General features: G+C 42.6%; 2 protein-coding genes across 3 annotated transcripts in view; one reads left to right on the top strand and one right to left on the bottom strand.

Annotated features, from left to right (window-relative positions):
- The window catches only part of LOC143297926 (uncharacterized), a 4,188-nt gene extending 776 nt beyond the window's left edge, over positions 1-3,412 (top strand). The window contains exons 2-3 of the mRNA XM_076610511.1: positions 95-273; positions 2,152-3,412. Of these exons, the coding sequence (XP_076466626.1) occupies positions 95-273; positions 2,152-2,871 (899 nt within the window). The 3' untranslated portion in view covers positions 2,872-3,412. The remainder of the gene's footprint in view (positions 1-94; positions 274-2,151) is intronic.
- Positions 3,413-19,198: 15,786 nt separating this feature from the next.
- Positions 19,199-22,947, bottom strand: part of LOC143297997 (arrestin domain-containing protein 3-like) — a 113,456-nt gene continuing 109,707 nt past the window's right edge. For both annotated transcript variants that reach the window (XM_076610640.1, XM_076610638.1), the window contains one exon: positions 19,199-22,408. The gene's annotated coding sequence lies outside the window, so the exon portion shown is untranslated. The remainder of the gene's footprint in view (positions 22,409-22,947) is intronic.

Genomic DNA, 22,947 nt, shown 5'->3' with positions numbered 1-22,947 from the left:
ATTTTGCACAAGAACGAAAGCATCATACCATGACCATCATTATGAAGCACCTGTGTCTTGACCGCCTTGTGTAACGTGAAGCTGACTGTTGCAGGCAGACGACAGAGGAAGGAATGGGGGGACTCGTGGAAGGTGAAGGTGGTGGTGGTGGGTGACGGGCGGAGCGGCAAGACGTGCCTCATCCAGCGGTACTGCTGTGGCACCCTGCCCCCCACCTACACCCCCACCCTGTTCGACACCACCACCACCACCAGCCTTGTAGAGGGGAGGAAGGTGAGCCGCTTTTACATTTTTATTTATTCCATTTCAATTTTTAAACTGCTTCTCTCTGTCTCGGTCGGTCTCTCTGTTCAGGTCAGTTCTCCCTCCCTCTCTCCCCCTCTCTCTGTCTCTGTCTCTCTCTGTCTCTCCTTCTCTCTCTCTCCCCCCCCCCCTCTCTCTCTCTCTCTCTCTCTCTCTCTCTCTCACTATTTCCCTCTTTGTCTCAGTTCTGTCTCTTTCTCTCACTGTCACTTTCTTACAACACCAATTTACATGTACACACGCGCGCACACACACACACACACACACACACACACACACACACACACACGGGATTTTATGACAATAAATGAAGTCGAGTCAAGTCAGTCAAGTCAAGTCACACACACACACACACACACACACACACACACACACACACACACACACGCACTGGCACACACACACACACACACACACACACACACACACACACACAGGCACGCACACGCAAACACACACACACACACACACACAGGCACGCACACGCAAACACACACACACACACACACACACACACACATACACACACAGAGGCACTGTAGCTGATGTAATGTGTTCTATGTTCTCTAAATTGTCCAAAATAAAGCGAATTAACTGGAGGCCCGTGGGCGCTGGTGGTTCATGAAGACCTGATGCATTGTAAGACTGAAGACATACTAAAAATAAAGACACTGAAACTAAACACAACTGTCGACGACTTGATATTATAAGGGGGGTGGGGGGGGGGGACTACACTCGTACCGCGAGACCTACAATGGCCACTCCCTTTCAACGTTTCACTTAATCGCATTCCTAACTAAACGAGCGCAACAAGTTATTTCGCTGCATGCAACTGAAGGGCCGGGTAAAGAATGTTGGTATCTGAGGCTAGACATGTCAAAACATAGTTTTGACCTTAAGGGCGTCACGCCGATGAGGTCGTTAAACTCAACTCTACAACATATTGGGATAGACCCCAGTCCTACGGTGATTCTAATCAGTCAGAATTAATCAGGGCAAGACTGCATCGCTGCGGTCTGACGCAGGCCTGGTTATCTTTTGTCGTCGGTCATCTACTGTTTCGCTGATCTTGATGAGAACAGGCCCAGACATTTAGATAAGCTTCCTAGCCCTTTCATTTCATCATTATTTTATTATTATTATTATTATTTTTTTTTATCTTGTCAGTGATTTGGTGCACTGGCTCTGCTCAGTTCTAAACGGCCTCTAGCTGGGTGCGTCACATTGTGTAATGGTTTCATTTATTGGCGATCCCTTCTCTGTCGCAATACGTAGATAAAGGTTGCACACAGTTTTAAAGTTTTGATTAATGTGATGTCACTGACTGGACCTTACGACGACAATCAAGGCTAATAAAGATGAACAGCATCATGCTTCAGTCCCACTTTCCCACAGCGCCTTAACAGATGTGGTGTAGCGTATATATGGATTTGTCTGAACGCAGTGACGCCTTTTTGAGAGACTGGGCAAGTGAAAAAAAGTCTCCTGACACCCCTGTCAAGATAAAAGCCGACATGATTATATTCATAATCTGTACGGAATAGTATCAGTCCAACTGAACACGAGCGATTTTACTTCACATTTCACTTCGGACTGTGTAGATTTTAAGTCTTCACAGTAAGATTTTTTCCCCCCATAGTATCGGCTTTGTGTGTGTGTGTGTGTGTGTGTGTGTGTGTGTGTGTGTGTGTGTGTGATTTTTTTTTCCATAGTATCGGCTTTGTGTGTGTGTGTGTGTGTGACAGAGAGAGAGACAGAGAGACAGAGAGAGAGAGAGAGAGAGAGAAACAAAAACAACAAAAACCAACCCATCCACTCACCTTTCTCCTCTGTTCTTCACCCACACAGGTGCAGCTGGTGATACAGGACACTGCCGGCCAGGAGGACCTGGATCAGTTACGGCCGCCCTGTTACCTGCACAGTGACGTCGTCATCATCTGCTTCCCGGCCGACTGCGAGGACAGCTGGGAGCGGGTGGGGCGGGTGTGGGTGCCAGAGGCCAGGCGGTACTGCGGCAAGCACGTGCCACTCGTACTAGTGGCCAACAAGACAGACCTGGCCCACAGCCGTCCTGGCAACACCACGACCCTCAACATGAACGACACTACTCAAGGCATTGACTTGGTCCATCCTTCACGAAATGGTCTTCCGTCCGAGAATCCTTCCTTTCAGCTCTCCGAAGAAGGTTCCTTCCAGTCTGAGACTGTATTTCGTAACTCCAGACTTTCGCGCCTTCAGGAGGACGTGGGAGACAAACGCCGGTCAGCGGACAGTGGGTTCTTTGGGTCCACGGAGAATCTAGTCCCTTGTGGTGTGGAAGAAGAGAAGCGTTCTCTCCTGAGACAGAGCCGTTCCAAAGCGGACAGAACGAAACACACCTCTACGGACCAGTGTGTAGGACAGTACGGAAGTACAGAACAAAGGGGTCGCAGCCTTGCCACCCAGGTAGGGGCAGTGGGGTACTTTGAAACCTCGGCAGTCCTCGACCAGGGTATCGAACAGGCCTTCCAGTCCGCTCTTGCCGCAGCCATGGCTTCTAAACAGTGGAAGAAAAAGTACAGGTTGTGATGCAGTGGAAGAAGTATCAATTGTGACAACGAAAAAAAAAACAGTCACAGACAGCCGAGACCAGTTGATTTACAACTTTTGTGTTGTTTACACACGTGCGTCAAAAACAATATAGGTTGTGACTTCGTATGTAAATACAGCCACAGCTTTCTTGCTGTTGGGGACAAACAAGACCAGTTGTGATACTGTATGGTTCTGTGTAAAAAGGAGAGTATGCAGTGTATCCTTGTGACACTGCAGTTCTGTACGTGCAATAGTGAATATTAATCACGAAGAACGAACATTCGAATACGAATGAGCATTTGTAAATTATTAAATAAATGAATGCACAAATGCACATGAGTGTTAGTAAATTACAGAGTGAATGTATGAATACATATATATGAGTGCTTGTAAATTATCAAGAATGAATTTTCGAATACATGCACATGTTTGAGCTATTGTTTTTTTCAGTGAAAGGTGTCCATTATTATTTAAAAACATTTTTTTAGTGAATGATGAGTACATGATTTTATGATGAATAAAAATAGAAAAAGAGCGACATTTTGAATAAAGTTCTCACGGACGAATGGCAGAATGGATGGACAAATGATGAATGAATGGGTGAATGCATAAAATAATGTGTTGCACAGCCACTATGTCAGTTGTGCGATACTTTCTTCCGTTCAAATCATCACCCTCGTGAACACGAAGATTTGACTGAAGTAACATCTGTTTGTCTTTTGCTCTCTTCATATGATTTACAAGGATGCATCGCATTGAAGGAGAGGAAAGACGTACGAACGCATGCACGCACGTACAGGCATTTATACACGTTCGCGAATGCGCGAGCACGCGGACACAAGAACAAAGATTTCTGCAAGATGTTTGTTTCCAACTAGAATGAAAACGCATCACACCAGTGTAAGACGCTTTTACGCAGAGTAGGTTGTGTTGTTACTGATTATAAACATTAGAAGCAGACCTTCATTTACCATGCACTAATAACCTTTTCACTGCCAAACTCGGATTTATGCAGCAGCTAGGTAGAGGACATCATGTCACAGAAGGGTGACCAGATCATGGGTCTGTTATCCATGAACCTACTGCTCTTTACGTTCGGTGGTAGGGTAGGACATATTATTTTCTACACATTACAAGGTACGAATCCCCAGCTATTCTTAGACACCCTATTTTCTGCGTTTATAACACAAGCGAATTTTGCACTCTAAATTGACCGGCGGTGAAAGGGTTAAAGAAAATTCAAAATGTTAAAGGCGTTCCATGTCATCTGCTTCGCTGGCCTGCAGATGTTGTACTTCTCTGGTGACATGTATTGCACATGTGGCAGCATTGTAGCTAATAATATCGCATATGTTTAGCATTTCCTGTGGCTTCTTGTGCTACCTTATCATTTACATCAACTCAAATACTGAAAAAGAATGGGAAAAATGAAAAGAAAACAAGGAAGAAGAAGAAGAAAGACAAACGCCGCATCAACATAAAATATTACTCCATTTTTACATGACATAGTCAATACTCTTTGCTAAAGTCCGGGCAGTGATTCGCTTTCTCTCTCTTTAACTCACTCAGTACGGCCAGTCCTCTCTTCTCCTCTACACAGACCCATCGGATGTCCAGTGGGTGTCTGAATGACCCAACGTTTAGCTTCCGTCGTCAGAATTGTGGTATTCTTTGTCAACATTCACCTCTTCAGTATAAGAACCTTCCGCTTGCAATATTTTGATGATGGTAATTGGGGTGAAACGCTGTTAACGTCGTCCCTTTCGCCGTTCGTATGGAGAGAGTTAAAAAGAAATGCAGATATTTCTTAATCGGTGTTTTGTGGACCAGTCACACAGCACTATGTGCGAAACCTGTAAATATCGCTCATAAATGAATTATTCAATTGTTTCCCAACGCCACAGAAAAGTGTGGAATGAAGGCCACATTAACATGAGGAGACGAAAAGTAACAACAGCTAAGATGAGCATTCAGTCAATGGTCACTTGTGCATTCAGCAGACACTTCACTGAACGACTGCAAGGTTAAGGGGAACCTGACGACACTTGGTCAAGGGTACCGCCTTCGTCTTTACTCCCATGAAAACGAAAGAAGAAATCAATGAATTAATAAAAAAGAAAATGTTAAGATATACACTGAAAAAACAAACAAACAAACAAAAAAGCCAAAAAAACCCACATCAAAACCATGCCAAGATGTTTTCGTTTTCCATTAAGAAGTGGAAGAATCGAAACAAGAATGTACGTCATGACTAACATGAGGATTAATCACACACACACACACACACACACACACACACACATATATATATATATATATATTGAAATAAATCAAATGAAATGTATCTACTAGCTTCAAATCACTAGCATCGAAAAATAGCATTCTTCACAGGACAGCAAATAACAGTACTGAATGAAATCATCAAGCTAAATACATGTTGTTTCAGTCATAACAATGCACAAAGAGCAAAGCAATTGTTCTGGATGGAATCATTACTGACGTCTACAGCTAATACAGATCACATTTGGGACTTGCTGAAGTGTTCTTTTGAAGTACTTGTGAAAAGATTTGCCTAAAAGAACGTACGTCATCTGGCCAAGTTCATCTGGTAGCGTATTCTATTAAAAAAACAACAACAACAAAAACAATAACTTTTTTTTTTCTTAAGAAGGTCTTGTGATTCATCTGTAAGGACATATTTACCTCCCATGACCTCTGGCTAACGTCAAAAGTAAAAACGATCGATATTATGAAACATTACACTAATGTATATTTCCCCTCTAAACAGCATTGGAACCAATCCAAAACCTTACGAGAAATCACCTCATCCATCTTGAAACAGAGGTCATTCATCCTGTAACCTTGACCTTTTCTTGTCAAAGTCATTTTGGACCTGTCACATTTTCGAGAAGTGCCACAGATGCATCTCTGTTTTAACTCTCTCCATACGAACGGCGAAAGAGACGATGTTAACAGCGTTTCATCCCAATTACTATCATCAAAATATTGCAAGCAGAACGCTCTTATACTGAAGAGGTAAATGTTGACAAAAAATACCACAATTCTGACGACGGAAGCTAAAGGTTGGGTCATTCAGACACCCACTGGACATCCGAGGGGTCTGTGTAGAGGAGAAGAGAGGACTGGCCGTACTGAGTGAGTTAACAATTTGGGTAAAGTGAGTAAATCATTTAACTGGTTTTACTGATCTTTGGCAACTCGCCAGAGTCCAAATTGAGAACGGAGAGAAGAAATCTAATAAAACGCAAATCAAATGCTGAAATCATTACAACTAATGAGAAAAAGTGTTGGTGTTCATGTTTGTTTTAAAATTATCGTTTTCCACTTTCTTTTTGTTCTTCTTCCTCCCCCTATTCCACTTCTTTTCTCATCAGTAAGCAAGGCACAAAGGCAAATCAGTTTGATGTCGCCTGGAGATCAACCATGTTCCACAATTCAGTTCAGTATTTCAAGGAGGCGTCACTACGTTCGGATAAATTCATATACGCTACACCTCATCTTGCTAAGCATATACCTGACCAGCAGCGTAACCCAACGCGCTTAGTCAGGTCATGTTCCACAATGCAAGCCCACTACTGAGCATAAACCCTAGTTGATCGAACGGGCCCATACTCTTATGAAACTCCAGACTGACAGACCAATAAACAGACTGAGAGAGAAGAACACACACACACACACGCACACACACACACACACACACACACACACACACACACACACACACACACGAAACATTTAATGGTATTACTCAAAGTGAAAAGACGTTAAATCAAAGAAACACACACACACACACACACACACACACACACACACACACACACACACACACACACACACACACACCACGGCAGTCTCCTCCTCTTCTCCTCCTCTCATCCTCCACATCCCACTCCTCAAACACCAGCACACCTCAAAACCAATAAATGAACTGCATATTTCGTTGGCCACCCTAGCTGCTTTTATTGGGCAGAGTGCGGTGAAAAGTCACACAGACAGGAGTGTAGTAGAAATAATAATAATAATAATAATAATAATAATAATAATAATAATAATAATAATAATAACAATAATAATATTTATATAGTGCTGAATCTTGTGCAGAGACAAATCTAAGCGCTTTCACACCAGTCATTCACACGCATGCATAACTCTAAAACTGAAGACAAGGAAGAGGCACGGGAGGGAGGCTATCTTGTGAAGAGGTGGGTTTAAAGGCCAGACTTGAAAGAGCTGAGTGCTGAGACCTGACGAAGCGAAAGAGGAAGCTCATTCCACGTGCAAGGTCCAGAGACAGAGAAAGAACGGAGTGTACTCTTTGATTAATAAAGGACGTTTACATGAAACTTATTTAAAACAATAACAACGACAGAAATGTCAACTGAACATTTGGGTCGTGTGTTCACAGCACCACAACCTCTACCGCCTCCCCTCAACCCCACTCTTATACACAGAGAAATGACTTCTGAGATACAGACAAACAGACATAAACGCACACGCACGCACACACACACACACACACACACACACACACACACACACACACCGGCACACACACCTGCGCACACACACACACACACACACACACACACACACACACACACACACACACACACACACATACGCACAAACACAAACATACAGATAGAGACAACCAGAGACAATCAATCTCACTGTTAGGTTCATAAAATTCATTAATAGGTTCATTAATCACAGATTCATTTCAATTATCAACAGGGTAAAAGCAGTTATCAATGGGTTATCAATAGGTTAATATCAGTTATAAAGAGAAATCGGTCGCAGTTATGAGTATGCTATTATCAGCTATACTACAAAGCAAACCAATAACCTGAAACTTGACACACACACACACACACACACACACACACACACACACACACACATATATATATATATATATATATATATATATATATATATATATATATATATATATATTTATATATATATATATATATATAATGAAGACGGGCACAACAACTGCGAAGACAGAAACGATCTTGCCTCAACCTCTACTCACCGCCCCCCACCCACCCCCACCCCTCCTCCCTCCTCAACCCCCCCCCACCCCCCCTCCACAAACACACCTCCTCCTCATGCCCCTTCTTCTGGTACCAGCATCCTGTACAACGCTGATTGGTCAAAAAAAAACTGTAACCAGGACATCGTTGATTGGTCACTGAAAACGTATTCCGGACATCATTGATGGGAGTGTGAAAAGAATAGTTCTCTGTTTGGCAGTGCCGCGGTGCGCGCGCGCACTTGTTGTGAAAGGAAAAGAAAAGTCGGTCGATCTGGTTGGCTTGTTCATCAGTCACTCCCTTCAACACGAACCGTGCTGAGCTCAAACATAGCATCAGCATCAGTGGGTTTTTTTTATTTTTTTATTTATTTTTTTTCAGTAACTCGCCCGGGCATCTAGCCAATCGTGATTCGTGGGAGAACAAACAAACATAGACGCACGAATTCTTTTCACAACCGGGTTACGAACCTACGACCCCCAAATTTCTACTGGTGAGGCGAGAAGCTGTGGGATGATGATGATGATGATAATAATAATAATGATGACGATGATGATGACGACGACGACAATAATAATAATAATAATAATAATAATAATAATAATAATAATAAAGATGATGATGATGATGATGATTGATAAATAAACTGAACATATTCTGTGACTTTCTTTCGCTCCTTTTGATCTTACCGCTGCGTTGTTTCTACGAAGGAAGGAGCAACTTGTGGCACGTTGCGTGTTGATGATGTTGACAGGAAGTTGGACAGGAAAGTGTACTCTGAATAACAGAGAGAACTGTTACGATGCTTCAGTATCATCGAGTAACTACTTTTGCTGCTGCTGCTGCTGCTGCTGCTGCTAATACTACAATTATTGTTACTGCTGCTGCTGCTGCTGCTGCTGCTACTACTTCTTCCACTCCTGCTGCTGTTGCTACTGCTACTGCAGCTGCTTCTACTTCTACTGCTGTAGCCGCTATTTTGCTCGAAGTACTAACATCTCGTGTACTGCTGCTTCTACTACTCCGACTATGCTGCTGCTGCTACTACTACTACTGTTATGATGTTGCTGCAACAACAACAGCTACTACCACTGCTACGTCGTCGTTGCTGCTGCTACTGCAATACTACTTTTACTGCTGCTTTTGCTGGTACTGTTGCTACTACTCCTTACTATGATATGCAACTGCTGCTGCCAATATTACGGATGTTTAGTGCTTCAGACAATAGAGAAACTCAAACGGCGGTTTTCTTTTCAGACAGGACAGAAATTAATCATTCTGGGGACACACACACACACACACACACACACACACACACACACACACACACACGCGCGCGCACACACACACACGTGTACGCACGCACGCAAGACATTCTAGTCTATATGTCAGTTTTGGCTCAACGACCAGCACATAATAGTTTTGGATGATGATAATTATCGATACCTTGTCCCGGCCCAGGAAATTGTTGTAAAGGATTGTGTACCACAGGAACATGGGGCAAAACAGTACTTTGATAACAGCGAGAAAAAAACAAACTAATTATGTCTCCACCAAACCTTGTAGAATTATAGGCCTTGGGACAGGGAAAACGCTACAACAAAACAATACAATACGTGGAGTGATGGGCTAGAGGTAACGCGTCCGCGTAGGAAGCGAGAGAATCTCAACCGCTGATATCTTCTTCCCTTCCACTGGACCTTGAGTGGTGGTCTGGACGCTAGTCATTCGGATGAGATGATAAACTGAGGTCCCGTGTGCAGCATGCACTTAGTGCACGTAAAAGAACCCACAGCAACAAAAGGGTTGTTACTGGCAAAATTCTGTAGAAAAATCCACTTCGATAGGAAGTCTAGAGAAATGGTGTAGCAACTCATGTGAACTAGCGGGTGTGCGTCTCGAAAAACCTGATGGAATTCACTGAAGCATCGTGCTCATCAATGCCCATGTTCACCCAGGAACATGCACAACAAAGGAGGACTGGGCCTTTTTAGAGGAAATAGAGAACGAATTTGGAGACTCATTATCTGTGGAGACCTTAATGCAAGATCGAAGTTATAGGACCAGCGGAACACCATCCCACAAGGACTCGCACTTGAAGGAATGATAGGGGAAATTCTTCTTAGCCCATTAACAAGCACATCCCCAACTCGCCTTGGAACAGGACAAGGGGACAGTGACAGTGTGATCGACATCGCTCTAACATCTCCAAAATTCAGAGCAGGAATGAATGCAGAGACGCTTCCACACCAAGGCAGTGACCACCTCCCGGTAGTTTTCAGTCTACAGAAACTATCAGATAAACCCTGTATGAAACTGCGTGATCCATTCCAGTATAAAACCAAAGTGTCAACCATCATCGAAAAATTAAGACGCAGAAGAAACAAAAGAACGGCACCGAACCGGATGCAAACTATTAAGCCCCCATGGTGGAATACCGACACAGAGAGAGCCTGGATAGAAAAACATGCGGCTGTCAAACTTTGGCAAAAGGAAAGAACAAAACCTTCTCCGGACAAAGATATTGAAACAAAAATGAAAGAAAAAACTAAACAGTTTGAAGCCATTGCTCAAGAGGCCAAATATGATAAGTGGAAACAGTTTTGCGAGGCACTCAGTTATGACACAACATTGACAAGTGGAAACAGTTTTGCGAGGCACTCAGTTATGACACAACATTGACAGAGTTCTGGCAATTTTATCGTCGCATGGAAGGGGAAACGTGCACAACAATAACCCCAGATGTTAGATACTGACGGAACCAAGCTTAAGACAAGCGAAGAAAAGGGATCCGCCCTGCTCAAACGTTTCATACAACAGAGTGATCAAAGAAACTTAGATGAAAAAAAAAGAAATATGTTGAGGAGTTAAACCAAACCCTTATGCAGACTGGACCGATGATGACTTGACAATAGATGATCTAAACGAAGCAATAGCTAAATGCAAGAAAGAATCGGCTCCTGGCCCAGACAAAGTTCGCTACTCGGACATCAAGGAGCTATCGGAAGAAGACAGAAGCAAACTTTTCAATCTGTATCAAAACAGTTTCCACAATGGACATGTGCCGGAAGACTGGACACACAGCTTCGTAAAACCCATACCAAAACCAGGAAAGGACCATTGTCCGGTAATCGACTACCGAATCCTAACCATGCAAAACATTGCTGGAAAGTTCATGGAACGCATGATAGCCAGGAAACTTGCAAGGGATCTTGAACACAGGCACATTCTCCCTTCAAATCAAGGTGGTTACAGAACAGACAAGTCCACATGGGAAAATGTAGCTGCTTTTGCATATGAGGTATATGAAGGATTTCAAAGAAAAGAAGAAACACTAGCAGTAGCAATCGACCTTGAAGATGCCTACAATAAAGTCCAGTTTGCGCACCTCATGGAGCTGCTACTAAGAGTAAGTTTGACACTGACAAGATGGATAGCAGCAGCGCTTCAGGAAAGAACCGTCGTCCTACGCCTCGGAGATTGGATGTCTGCACCTTCTAAACTATCCATGGGACTGCCACAAGGGTCTCTGCTCTCTCCTGTCCTCTACAACGTCTACACGAAGGGCCTTGCAGACTTAAACAACAATGGAATAGCTCGGGTGCTTACTCTTGCGGACGATGGCCTGGTCTTCAAAACTTCGAAAGATGCTCAGGAAAGAACTAAAGCAGTCCAGAAACAACTAAACAATATTGCTCAACGGTGCAAAGACACAGGATCTTCCATCAATCCAGCGAAAGCCCAAACGTTGCTGTGCACCCTCAACAACAGAACCGCGAGCAAATCACCACCACCTGTGTCATTCGACGGGATTCAGATCGAGAAAACCGAATGCCTACGCTACCTAGGAATACAGTTCGACAGGATGCTGATCTTCAGAAAACATACGGAAAATACTGTTCTCAAATGCAAAAAAAGTGCCTTTCAGTCTTAAAAGCAATGGCAACCAAACGTATTGAACAACGCCACCTCTTCCTGCTATACCAATCACTCGTCCTCAGTGTGATCGACTACGGACTTGGGCTAACAACACCATCTCAAAGCAACCTCCTAAAATTAGAGTTCAAAATGAAGCTATGAGGGTGATCCTTGGAACAACAAAAGACACGCCCACGGAAACCATGCGATACCTGCTTGACCTCCCTTCAGTGCAGGCCTGAAACAAGTTAGGACAGGTTAAGACTTACTTCAAAGCATTAGAAAACGCTCAAAACCCACTGCATGACGCAGTCAAAGAACCAAAAGGCAGCCGTCTAGGACGAGGAAGATCATGGATAGGGCAGGCAGAAGACACAATCCAGCTAGTATGCCGACTACATGACCTGAAAGAAACAAAAGAATTGGAGAAAAACCCCGAAAACCTCAACCATCTATTCAACACAGCCATTTCACCCACTCTAGGAAGACATTGTCGGGAAGTGAAAAGTGAAACTGTCGGGAATGGCCAGAGGGCAAAACTGATGCGGAAGTGAAGCTTCTCATAGAATAAAACAGTAAAGAAGAGGACATCATCATATGCACAGATGGCTCAGTCACCAAAGATCAATCCGGTTGGGGATTCACTGCGAAACAAAATAGAAAAACAATTAGAGAAGAGAATGCTGCCTACAAAGTCACAACCTCCAGCCTAACGATGGAAGTTGAAGCTGTGACACATGCCCTCCAGTGGCTATCGTCTATCCATATGCTCGGAAACCAACATGCCATGATTCTAACCGACTCAATGAACCTCATACAGAAAATTCAAAATGGAATAGGAAGCCCAGATTGGTATAAGGCAATGCGCAACTTTCAGATAAAAAAAACTTACATGGTCATACTGCCCAGGACATGCAGGCGTTAAGGGAAATGAGCGAGCTGACAGACTTGCTGGTAACGCAACAACAGCGAGCGGCCTACATCTAGGAAAATCGGAAATCCTCAGAAAAGTCAAAGAATATCAAAGAGAACAGGTACAAGGCCATCACACCATCGATCGCCTCAAAGAAGTTTCAGTTTCAGTTTCAGTAGCTCAAGGAGGCGTCACTGCGTTCGGACAAATCCATATACACTACACCACATCTGCCAAGCAGATGCCTGACCAGCAGCGTAACCCAACGCGCTTAGTCAGGCCTTGAAAAAAAAAAAATGTATAAGCTTACATAAATAAATAAATAAATAAATAATAATTATGATATTAAAAAAAAAAGGTAGTAGTAATGAAAATAATGATAAAATAATAATGATAATAATAATAAATAAATGATTAAATAAATACGACAACAACAATGATGATAAATAAGCAAATAAATATAAAACATGAAGACACCAATTCACACATACACCCACACATGCATAACAGATATGCCCCCAAAACGCAGTTTCACAGATATGAAAGCACAGTCAAATACATATAAACGTACATGAGCTCCAACACACACACACACACACACACACACACACACACACACACCACAAATTACCCTGCACCTCCTCTACCCCCTCCTCCACACACTCATTTCTAGTCTATGTATCGCAGCTTCCACGGCACACACACACACACACACACACACACACACACACACACACAAACACGCACGCACACACACACACACACACACACACACACACAGATGAACGCTTACTTGTACAAGCACACACACACGCCCATATCTCCCACCCCCAGCCTCAAAGAAATAAAGGCGGAGAGAGGGGGCGGCCGTAAGTCTAGCATGAAAGGTAGAGCACGATCCTTTGCAAATCAAACAAATATCGGCATCATTTCCAAGCCAACATACGCAAATTTCTTCAAAACGGAACAGAGTCTCTGTGGGCTTTTCCAAATACAATAGACTGAGCAACACACTAGACGCCACGTTCTTGGCGTCAGAGATCTTTTCCCATCCCTCTTGCGGCCAATCAGTGGCAGCCTCTGTGCGTGTGTGTATGTGTGTGTTTGTGTGTATGTCTGGGTCTGTGTGTTTGTGTGCGTTTGTGCATGCGCGAGGGTGTAAGTGTACACAAGTGTCAGGAGAGTTCTGTGCACGTGCGTATGTGTGTGTGTGTGTTTAGGGGGTGGGGGGTGTCGGGGGGAATGGGGGAGGGGGCGGTTGTTAGAGGATGAGGTATGTGCGTGTATGCATGCCTACACTGTGGGAGCAACGGAATATTGGAACGTGCGGGTGTGCATATACATATCTTTGTATATATGTGTGTGGGGTTGGGGGTGGGGGATATGGGCGTATGTGTGTGTGCTTGTACAAGTAAGTGTGCCTCTGTGTGTGTGTGTGTGTGTGTGTGTGTGTGTGTGTGTGCCGTGGAAGCTGCGATACGTAGCCTAAAAATGAGTGTGTGGAGGGGGGTAGAGGGGTTGCAGGGTAATGTGTGTGTGTGTGTGTGTGTGTGTGTGTGATGGGGCTCATGTACGTTTATGTGTATTTAACTGTGCTTTCATATATGTGAAACTGCATGTTTGGTGCATATTTATTATGCATATGTGTGAATGTGTGTCTGCATTTTTTACATTTATTTGCTTATTTATCATCATTGTTGTCTTTTTTATTTATTTATTTCATTATTATTATTATTATTATTATTTATTCATTTATTTATTTATCTTATTTTATTTTTTTTATCATTATTATTTTTTGATTATATTATTATTATTATTTAGTTAGTTATTTAGTTATTTATATATTTATTTTATTTTATTTCATTTTATTTTGTACGTTTATAGTTGACTTCAAGTTTTTGCGCCTTATGCATATTATTATTATTAGTAGTAGTTCTTTTTTTTTTTCTTTTTTTTCTCAAGGCCTGACTAAGCGCGTTGGGTTACGCTGCTGGTCAGGCATCTGCTTGGCAGATGTGGTGTAGCGTATATGGATTTGTCCGAACGCAGTGACGCCTCCTTGAGCTACTGAAACTGAAACTGAAACTGAAACTGCTTTAAATGGAGTGGCCTCCACTGAGCTGCTATAATGGACCGATGGCAAATTTCCCGGGATTTCGTCCATGCGTTACTTCCCTTTCCCTTACGTATTTCCTTCGCCTCTTTTGTGACTGAGGCCTCCGGCTGTTTGATGAGTTCGTGTCATGGTGAATCACTGAGGTCTGAACAATGAACGTTTGTGTTGTTGTGCCTTGATCCTGCAGTGCGATCGACACTCAATCAATACTAGTTTGACCGACATCACATTGTTCCTCTTCTTCAGGTCTTTTCAAGGCCCAACACTTGGCTTATATCACAGATTGACATAAGTTTACATTTGGGCCAACAGCAAAGTGAGAGCTGTATTATCAATGGTTTCTCCAGTCAATGGGAAACCATTTACAGCTTAGTCTTTTGTGAAGGACTATGACTCTCAAACTAGGAGGCAAAATTGCACTGGCTCTTAGTGCTGCAGCCTTGTGGGCTAGTTGGCCTTTGGGAACCATTCCAACACCGACTATCCTAAAACCCTCTTGGCCGAGAGAGTGGGGATGTAACTTGGGCAAGACACTCTCCACTATAATCAAATTCTAGCCCAAATAGTCGGAACAGCAGTTGCCTCCTCTGCTGTTCTGATGGTCATAGTCGGACACGACTATCATATATATATATAAAATTATATATATATATATATATATATATATATATATATATATATATATATCAAGGATCTCAAGTGGAGAGAAGGAACTTTGATCACAATGTCCAAGGTTGTTGCAGCGTGGAAACGGCGTTGATTATACTTTGTCAAGTTTCCTTTCGTTGACACAGCACAGTTCTTGTACACAAGATCTGATAAATATTATTCTACTCTTTACTGATTCAATAGGAACTTTGTTCATGGAGTTTCCTATTCATGTGGTGGAAGAATATAGATAGTGTGTTAGAGCTACAGATACATAGACAGACAGGTAGGCAGATAGAGATATAGACAGATAGCTAGATATATAGATAGAAAGATAGACAGAGATAGAGAGAGACAGAGAGGGTGCGGGAGGGGGTGTGTGTGTGTGTGTGTTGAATATTGCTTTCTGTTGACTAAAGTTTGTTTTGATCTACAGACACATAGATAGGTAGAGACAGAGATTTAGACAGATTGGTAGATATATAAACAGAGATAGAGAAAGAGACAACAGAGACAGAGATAGAGAGGGTGCGGGGGGTGTTGAATATTGCTTTCTGTTGACTAAAGTGTGTTTAGGATGATATAAAATACGTTGAGTGCATTTTTTCCTTTTGCTGACAAGTATCTGTTATCAATAAATGGTGAAGAAGAAACAAGATCTCAATACTACTACTACTACGAATAATAATGATGATGATGATGATGATGATAATGATAATAACAACAACAATAAAAGCAGTAATAGTGATGATGATGATGATGAGAAGAAGAAGAAGAATGGAAAGTTAATGTGGTGGGTGCTTGGAGAGAGAGAGAGAGAGAGAGAGAGAGAGAGAGAGAGAGAGAGAGAGCACGAAATGACCAAGGGAAGTAACAATGACTGGAAATTGTTGCTGAGGTGGTGTTCTCCCTTGTGTCAGTGCTGATCAGATTTCGACATCTAAAAAAATCAGATGTGGCTATGAAAAAAAAGTGGGGGGTGTGTGTGTGTGTGTGTGTGTGTGTGTGTGTGTGTGTGTGTGTGTGTGTGTGTGTGTGTGTGTGTGTGCGAACTCACGCGACTAGCACTGCGACGTGCGCCATTTGAACTTGTACACAATTCAATATGAACTTTGTTATGAGAGAAGTACGATGGATTACCACAAACAATATGCATTAAACTACATAAAACAAAATTATTAGAATATCGATAACGTAATAATTGAAATAAACGCACTGTAAAATACAGATTCTGATAACATTCATTCAGTGTTGAACTGAGTATATTGCTGGGGGGTCATGGGTGTTGCAGAATCATTATCATGTAATGACAGTGACAGTCCTTCGGGGATCATAACAAATAAAATATTCCCACTTCTGTGCTTGGGGTGAGTCTTGTCAATGTCTTCAGTGTCGGCAGATTCATGGGGGGCTGTTGTTTGAGGGACGTGGTGGCGGTCTCCACTCTGGGAGGGACGCTCACTCAGTCTGGCTCCGAGACTAAGCCATTATTGTCGTTAGTAGGGGGTTTAGTAGGTGGTGTCCCAAGTACGTTGAATCAGAACAGGCACCACTGAACACCACCGAAGTGACTCAGCAGCAGTGCAGGGTCTCCTCTGGTGTGTGGCCTCCTGGCGAGCTAACATCGATGGTTCCCTGCGGACTGCCGACCCTGGAACTGTGACGGACGAACCCGGGTGTGGCCGTGTCTGGGAGTCTAAATGAGCGGCGTGGGAGTAATGACACTGAAACGGTGCAGATGATGGGGCAGCAAAAAAAAAAAAAAAACAACAAACAAAAAAAAAACACACCTCTACTTTACCATACTTTAACACACGTGCACGACTACCTCGTTGGTACTTTACTCTGCAGCCGTTTTGTACAGATATACATGCACGGTCTTCACTGCTTACGTGTCGCTGTACTGACTAGATATTATACACAGTGTTATACACAGCAGATGTTTACAACTGTTTTCTTCTTATAAGTCCCTATGGCGTGGCACGTTGAGACGGATGCATCATTTCTTTGTTATGTGTCCTCATAGTTTATCAGATGTGTACAATAGTATTTCAATGTGCATAGAGTATCAGTCAGATGTGTACAACAGTCCTTTATTGTGACCCCAGGAATAATTCATCAGATGTGTACAATGTTTGTGGTCCCTGACACAGATTATCAGATGTGCACAACATTACTTTGTTGTGTCCACTGGAATAGTTTTATCAGATGTGCACAACATTACTTTGGTGTGTCCACTGGAATAGTTTTATCAGATGTGCACAATATTACTTTATTGTGTCCCCCGGCGGAGACAGTCAGATGTGCACAATATTATGTTATTGTGCTCCCAGGAATGGATTATAAGATGTGTACAATATTACTTTATTGTGTCCTCACTTTCAGTCTAATATCATCATCTTAGATGAACAGACTATAAATAAATAAACGAAAAAAATGTGTCCTCACTATTGTCAGATGTGTACAACGTTACGTAATTGTGAATCCTGCTGACGGTCAGATGAGTATGATAATTATTCCTTGTGTCCGCCGGCTTAGATTCAACAGATGCGCACAGGGTTTTATTTGTTGTATGTCCCCCTAGCTTTCCACTGGGCAGATGTGTACAACTTTTCCAGTTTCTCCATTGTTTATCAGAAGTGTACAACTATTGTTATGAGTCCCAATACGGCGTCAGTAGAAGATGTGTACATCTCTTTGTAAGGTCAATGTGGCCTGTTGCCTGGTCCTCTGTGTTCAGTTGGGCTGAGCACTCACTGCTGAATATTGAATAAATATGCACGCAATCATGCACAAGAACAACACACACACACACACACACACACACACACACACACATATGATCACAGCAGTAGTAACGACAGCACACACACACACACACACACACACACACACACACACACATGATCACAGCAGTAGTAACAACAACACCAGACATACAAACACACACACACACACACACACACACGTATATGGGCTAATTGTCAACAACAGCAACAGCAGCAGTAACAGCAACAACAACACACACACAAACAACAACAACAACACACACACAACACACATTATATAATAACGTAACGACACACGTCTCAGTCTTGGCACTGTCAAGTAGATGTGCGTGTGTAGCAGTTTGTAACAACACATTCACCGTCTGGTTGCACTTAATGAAACACACGTACGCTTGCCGGCTGATCATGACTGTGTACGTTTCTTATCGTGTGTCTGGGATGCCGTGAATCTGAAGAGAAAAATAGTGTCAGCGCTTCGTCGCCTGCAGGTCAGTGAGACATGGCCTGTTCCTGGAATCGAGAAAGTGTGTGCGTGAGTGCATGTGTTTGCGGCAGTGTGTGCATGTGTGTGTGTAAAGGTGTGTGTGTGTGTGTGTGTGTGTGTGTGTGTGTGAGGTGAAATTACTGCTGTGAAGGTGGAAGAGGAACAAAATATTGTCAGCATATCCCTGTATTATTTACGACATACTCTTGGAACAAGGAATGGGAGAGACAGTCAGAGACACACACACACACACAGAGGGAGAGAGACAGACAGACAGACAGACAGAAAGAGAACCTCGGAGAGAGAGAGAGAGAGAGAGAGAGAGAGAGAGAGAGAGAGAGAGAGAGAGAGAGAGAGAGAGAGACTGGGGGCCTTAACAAAACACTACAATTCCGATTCAAGGATACCACCAAATTTTATTCCACGCATGTAACCTAATTATCTGGATTATTTTCCATATCAATTGATGATGATCTTCCAACATGTATTCCTAAAACTCACTCCGCATTGCCACATCCACTCTCTCTGTCTTACATTCACACACATACGCGCACGCACACAAACACACACACACGTACAAACCCAAGGACGCACACACTCGGCACACAAAAAGCGAAACAACTCACTGACGCACGTTAAACAATGGATCTGAGGTTTGTCTGGTTGTGTTGGCATGCCCTGGTAAGTTTCGCCCACACGATCTTCTGGAAGCATTCATCACTTCGAACACCACACAGTGCCATTAGATTGGTTGGTCAGGCCATCGTAAACAGGCTGCCCCATCTTCCTATACCCCCCCCCCCCGGCCCCCCACCCCGGTCCCCTCACCCCTGCCCCACAGACACAACAACAACAACGCCAACTAAACAAAATTATACGACTGACTCAACCTTCCCCGGCAAAACCGACGACACAAATTAGAGAGGAAAGCCCGAAAGAAATATTCACTATCTTGTTATATTGCGTCATATATATATATATAGATAGATAGATAGATAGATAGATAGATAGATAGATAGATAGATATATATTTTTTTTCTTTTTCTTTTCTTTTTTTCTTTTTTCAATACATGCTTCCCATCCCTTTCTCATGATTATGTTCAACCCAGTCACCACATTACTCGTCTCCCCTCCCAGTAATTGAATAAATAAATAAATAATAAATAAATAAATAGACAGATACGAAATGAATAAAAAGGGAGACAAATCAAAACAAAAATAGAACAGGAAAAGGAGACCGACAATTTTTCTTCTTTTTTTTTTTTCTTTTTTTTTTGTTGTTGTTGTTGAATAATCGCCGTCTCCCTCCAAATCCGAACACAAACCACAGACAAGATGAAGTATATCGACAGCTTGCCAAAGAGGTTTCCCCCCGCCCCCAACCTCTCCCACCCGAACACATACAACCCACACACGGCCAACAAGAAGAAAAAAAAAGCCTGTTTTTAATATAACAAGAAAAAGGATTGGAGAACTGATTAAGACTACTTGGTCACAGTACCAGAACCAACACACACACACACACGCACACACACACACACACACACACACACACACACACACTCCTCGTGATCTATATACATACACATATATACATAATTATAGACATTCATATAATAAGTCGCAACTTGCCTTTTCGTGAGAAGCAAGAAGGGTTCACTAGCACTCTGTGAAAACATATCATTTTGTGTTGATTTTGCAACATCGTTGAGCTACATTTGCACTGAGACCACGCCAGATCTATATCTGTGAAACGCTGGCAGTGTGTATAACAACTACAAGCAGGGAAGAGACCTGATGTCCATCCCCCTTGACAACCAAATATAATACATGAAAAAAAGAAGAAAAAAAAGAAAACATTAACCACAACCCATGTTTGTTTTTTTTCTAATAACAATATATATCCTAATTTAGTGAGAGCTAAATGTGAAAATCAAAATATAAACCAAACACAGCCTACATTCACAAAAAAAAAGTACATTTTCTTGTTTTTTGGGTTTTTTTTCTTCTTCTTTAAAACGTATAGACAAAGACACACTACTTAAGCCATTCTTGCTAGACTAAACCAACAGCTTACACACAGTCAAAAATGTACATGATTGTAAACCAAGAGAGAACTTTCTTTTGCCATTTTCAGTTCTGATTTCATTCATTAAAAAAAAAAACCGATACAAGTAATAACGAAGGGTGTGATTATGATCAAAATCTCAAATCTTATTGCATGTTTTGTGTAAAAAAATTTTTTTTAAAGGCGACTAATCATTTACTAAGCAGGAAAACTATTGCGTTTTCTGTACAGTGGGTAGTTTCAATTCAAAAACAATCTGTGGAAAATATGACGGTGGAAATTCATGTTTCAATGTTACTGAGTTTGTTCAGCCTGTCAAACTGCCTGTCACCAGCTGTCCATCTGAATGACTGAAAAAAAAATGTATACTGCATGGTGATATTTTGAACAACTTACATACAATTCCGTCAGCAATAGAGCTCTGAAGACTGAAACACATACAAGGCAATTCATCAGCAGAAGTATACTGTTGCGAAATAATCACGCTACACATATCTTCTCTTTCAGAAACACACACACACACACACACACACAGAGTCTCTCCGTCTTTCTCTCACACGCACACAGAGGTTCCACCATTTTGCTACGATACACATTAGATTTGATAAACAAACACCACCCAGTTCAACCCCCCTTGTCAGACACAATCCCCTCAAAGTTCATCATTTGCTACAGCACAAAAGTCTGATCAACATACCAAAATCAAGTCTACCTTAGTTTGGTCACACCGAGTTCACTTACACACAACAACACCTGCTGTTAAACCGACAGTACAGTGTTTATCCAAGAAGCCCAACAGCAAAGAAAAAAAAAAAAAAGAGTCCGTCGTAGGTCCACACGCCAGAGTCTTTGTTACAATATAGAACGACGACATGTCCCTGTTTTCCTGATGATCCCATTTCTTCCCCCAGACGCTGGAAATCTTCGTCCGTGTTCAACATTCTTCACACTGACTGTCTCTGTCTCATGCCACACTGGCTCTTCAAAGACAGTAAGGCATTGAATGTCCCTCTATGTGTGTGGGTATAGCTGACTCGTTTTCTGCAAGTTCTGATGGAACGACTGGTTTCCCGTCCATGGGCGAGTCGATAATTCTAAGCTTCGGTGTTTTTGTTTTTTTTTAAAGAAAAAAAAGGGGGGGAGGGGATGAGTACTTGAGTTGGAGGGAAACCTAGCCGCTCACATCTTAAGACAGATTTTCTGTCGTGTTTTCTTATATATATATATATATACTTAACCAGCATCACTTCCCACTTCCACACTGGTCGCTGGAACCAGCAGCAGAAACGACCAAAACTACCAGCCTGCAGAACACGTTTCCATCGCGTTCTTTGTCAGTGTCATCGCAAGGTTTCCTGGGAGTGAGTGTCAGTCTGTGAGTGTGCGCGTCCTTGACTGATGGCTGCAAGGACGTCCTTGTAGAAAGTTGAGTTGGGAGACCCTACACGTACGTCATCACGGGGGAGGGGGGACGGGTCTGAGAGGGCGACAGCTGGGCAGCAGACACACCCGTGTTCTGGAATGTCGGCACTGGTCACCTGTGACACACAGACGGTCATTGTATTGTATAGAATTGTACTGCATTGCATTATATTGTATTGTACTGTGTTGTGTTGTGTTGTGTTGTGTTGCGTTGTGTTGCATTGCATTGCGTTGTGTTGTGTTGCGTTGTGTTGCATTGCATTGCGTTGTGTTGTGTTGTCTTGCATTGCATTGTATTTTGTTGTGTTGTGTGTGTTGTTTCGCAGTGAATCCCCAACCGGATTGGTCTTTGGTGACTGAGCCATCTGTGTATATGATGATGTCCTCTTCTTTACTGTTTTCTTCTATGAGTTAGGGAAGAGAATGCTGCCTACAAAGTCACAACCTCCAGCCTAACGATGGAAGTTGAAGCTGTGACACATGCCCTCCAGTGGCTATCGTCCATCCATACGCCCGGAAACCAACATGCCATGATTCTAACCGACTCAATGAACCTCATACAGAAAATTGAAAACGGAATGGGAAGCCCAGAGTGGCATAAGGCAATGCGCAACTTTCAGATTAAAAAACTCACATGGTCATACTGCCCGGGACA

This window comes from Babylonia areolata, chromosome 23 (genome assembly GCF_041734735.1).
Source record: "Babylonia areolata isolate BAREFJ2019XMU chromosome 23, ASM4173473v1, whole genome shotgun sequence".
In the NCBI taxonomy this organism is placed as follows: Eukaryota; Metazoa; Mollusca; class Gastropoda; order Neogastropoda; family Buccinidae; genus Babylonia; species Babylonia areolata.
Note: the sequence above shows the minus strand (reverse complement) of the source record. Positions and strands in the feature narration are given on the sequence as shown.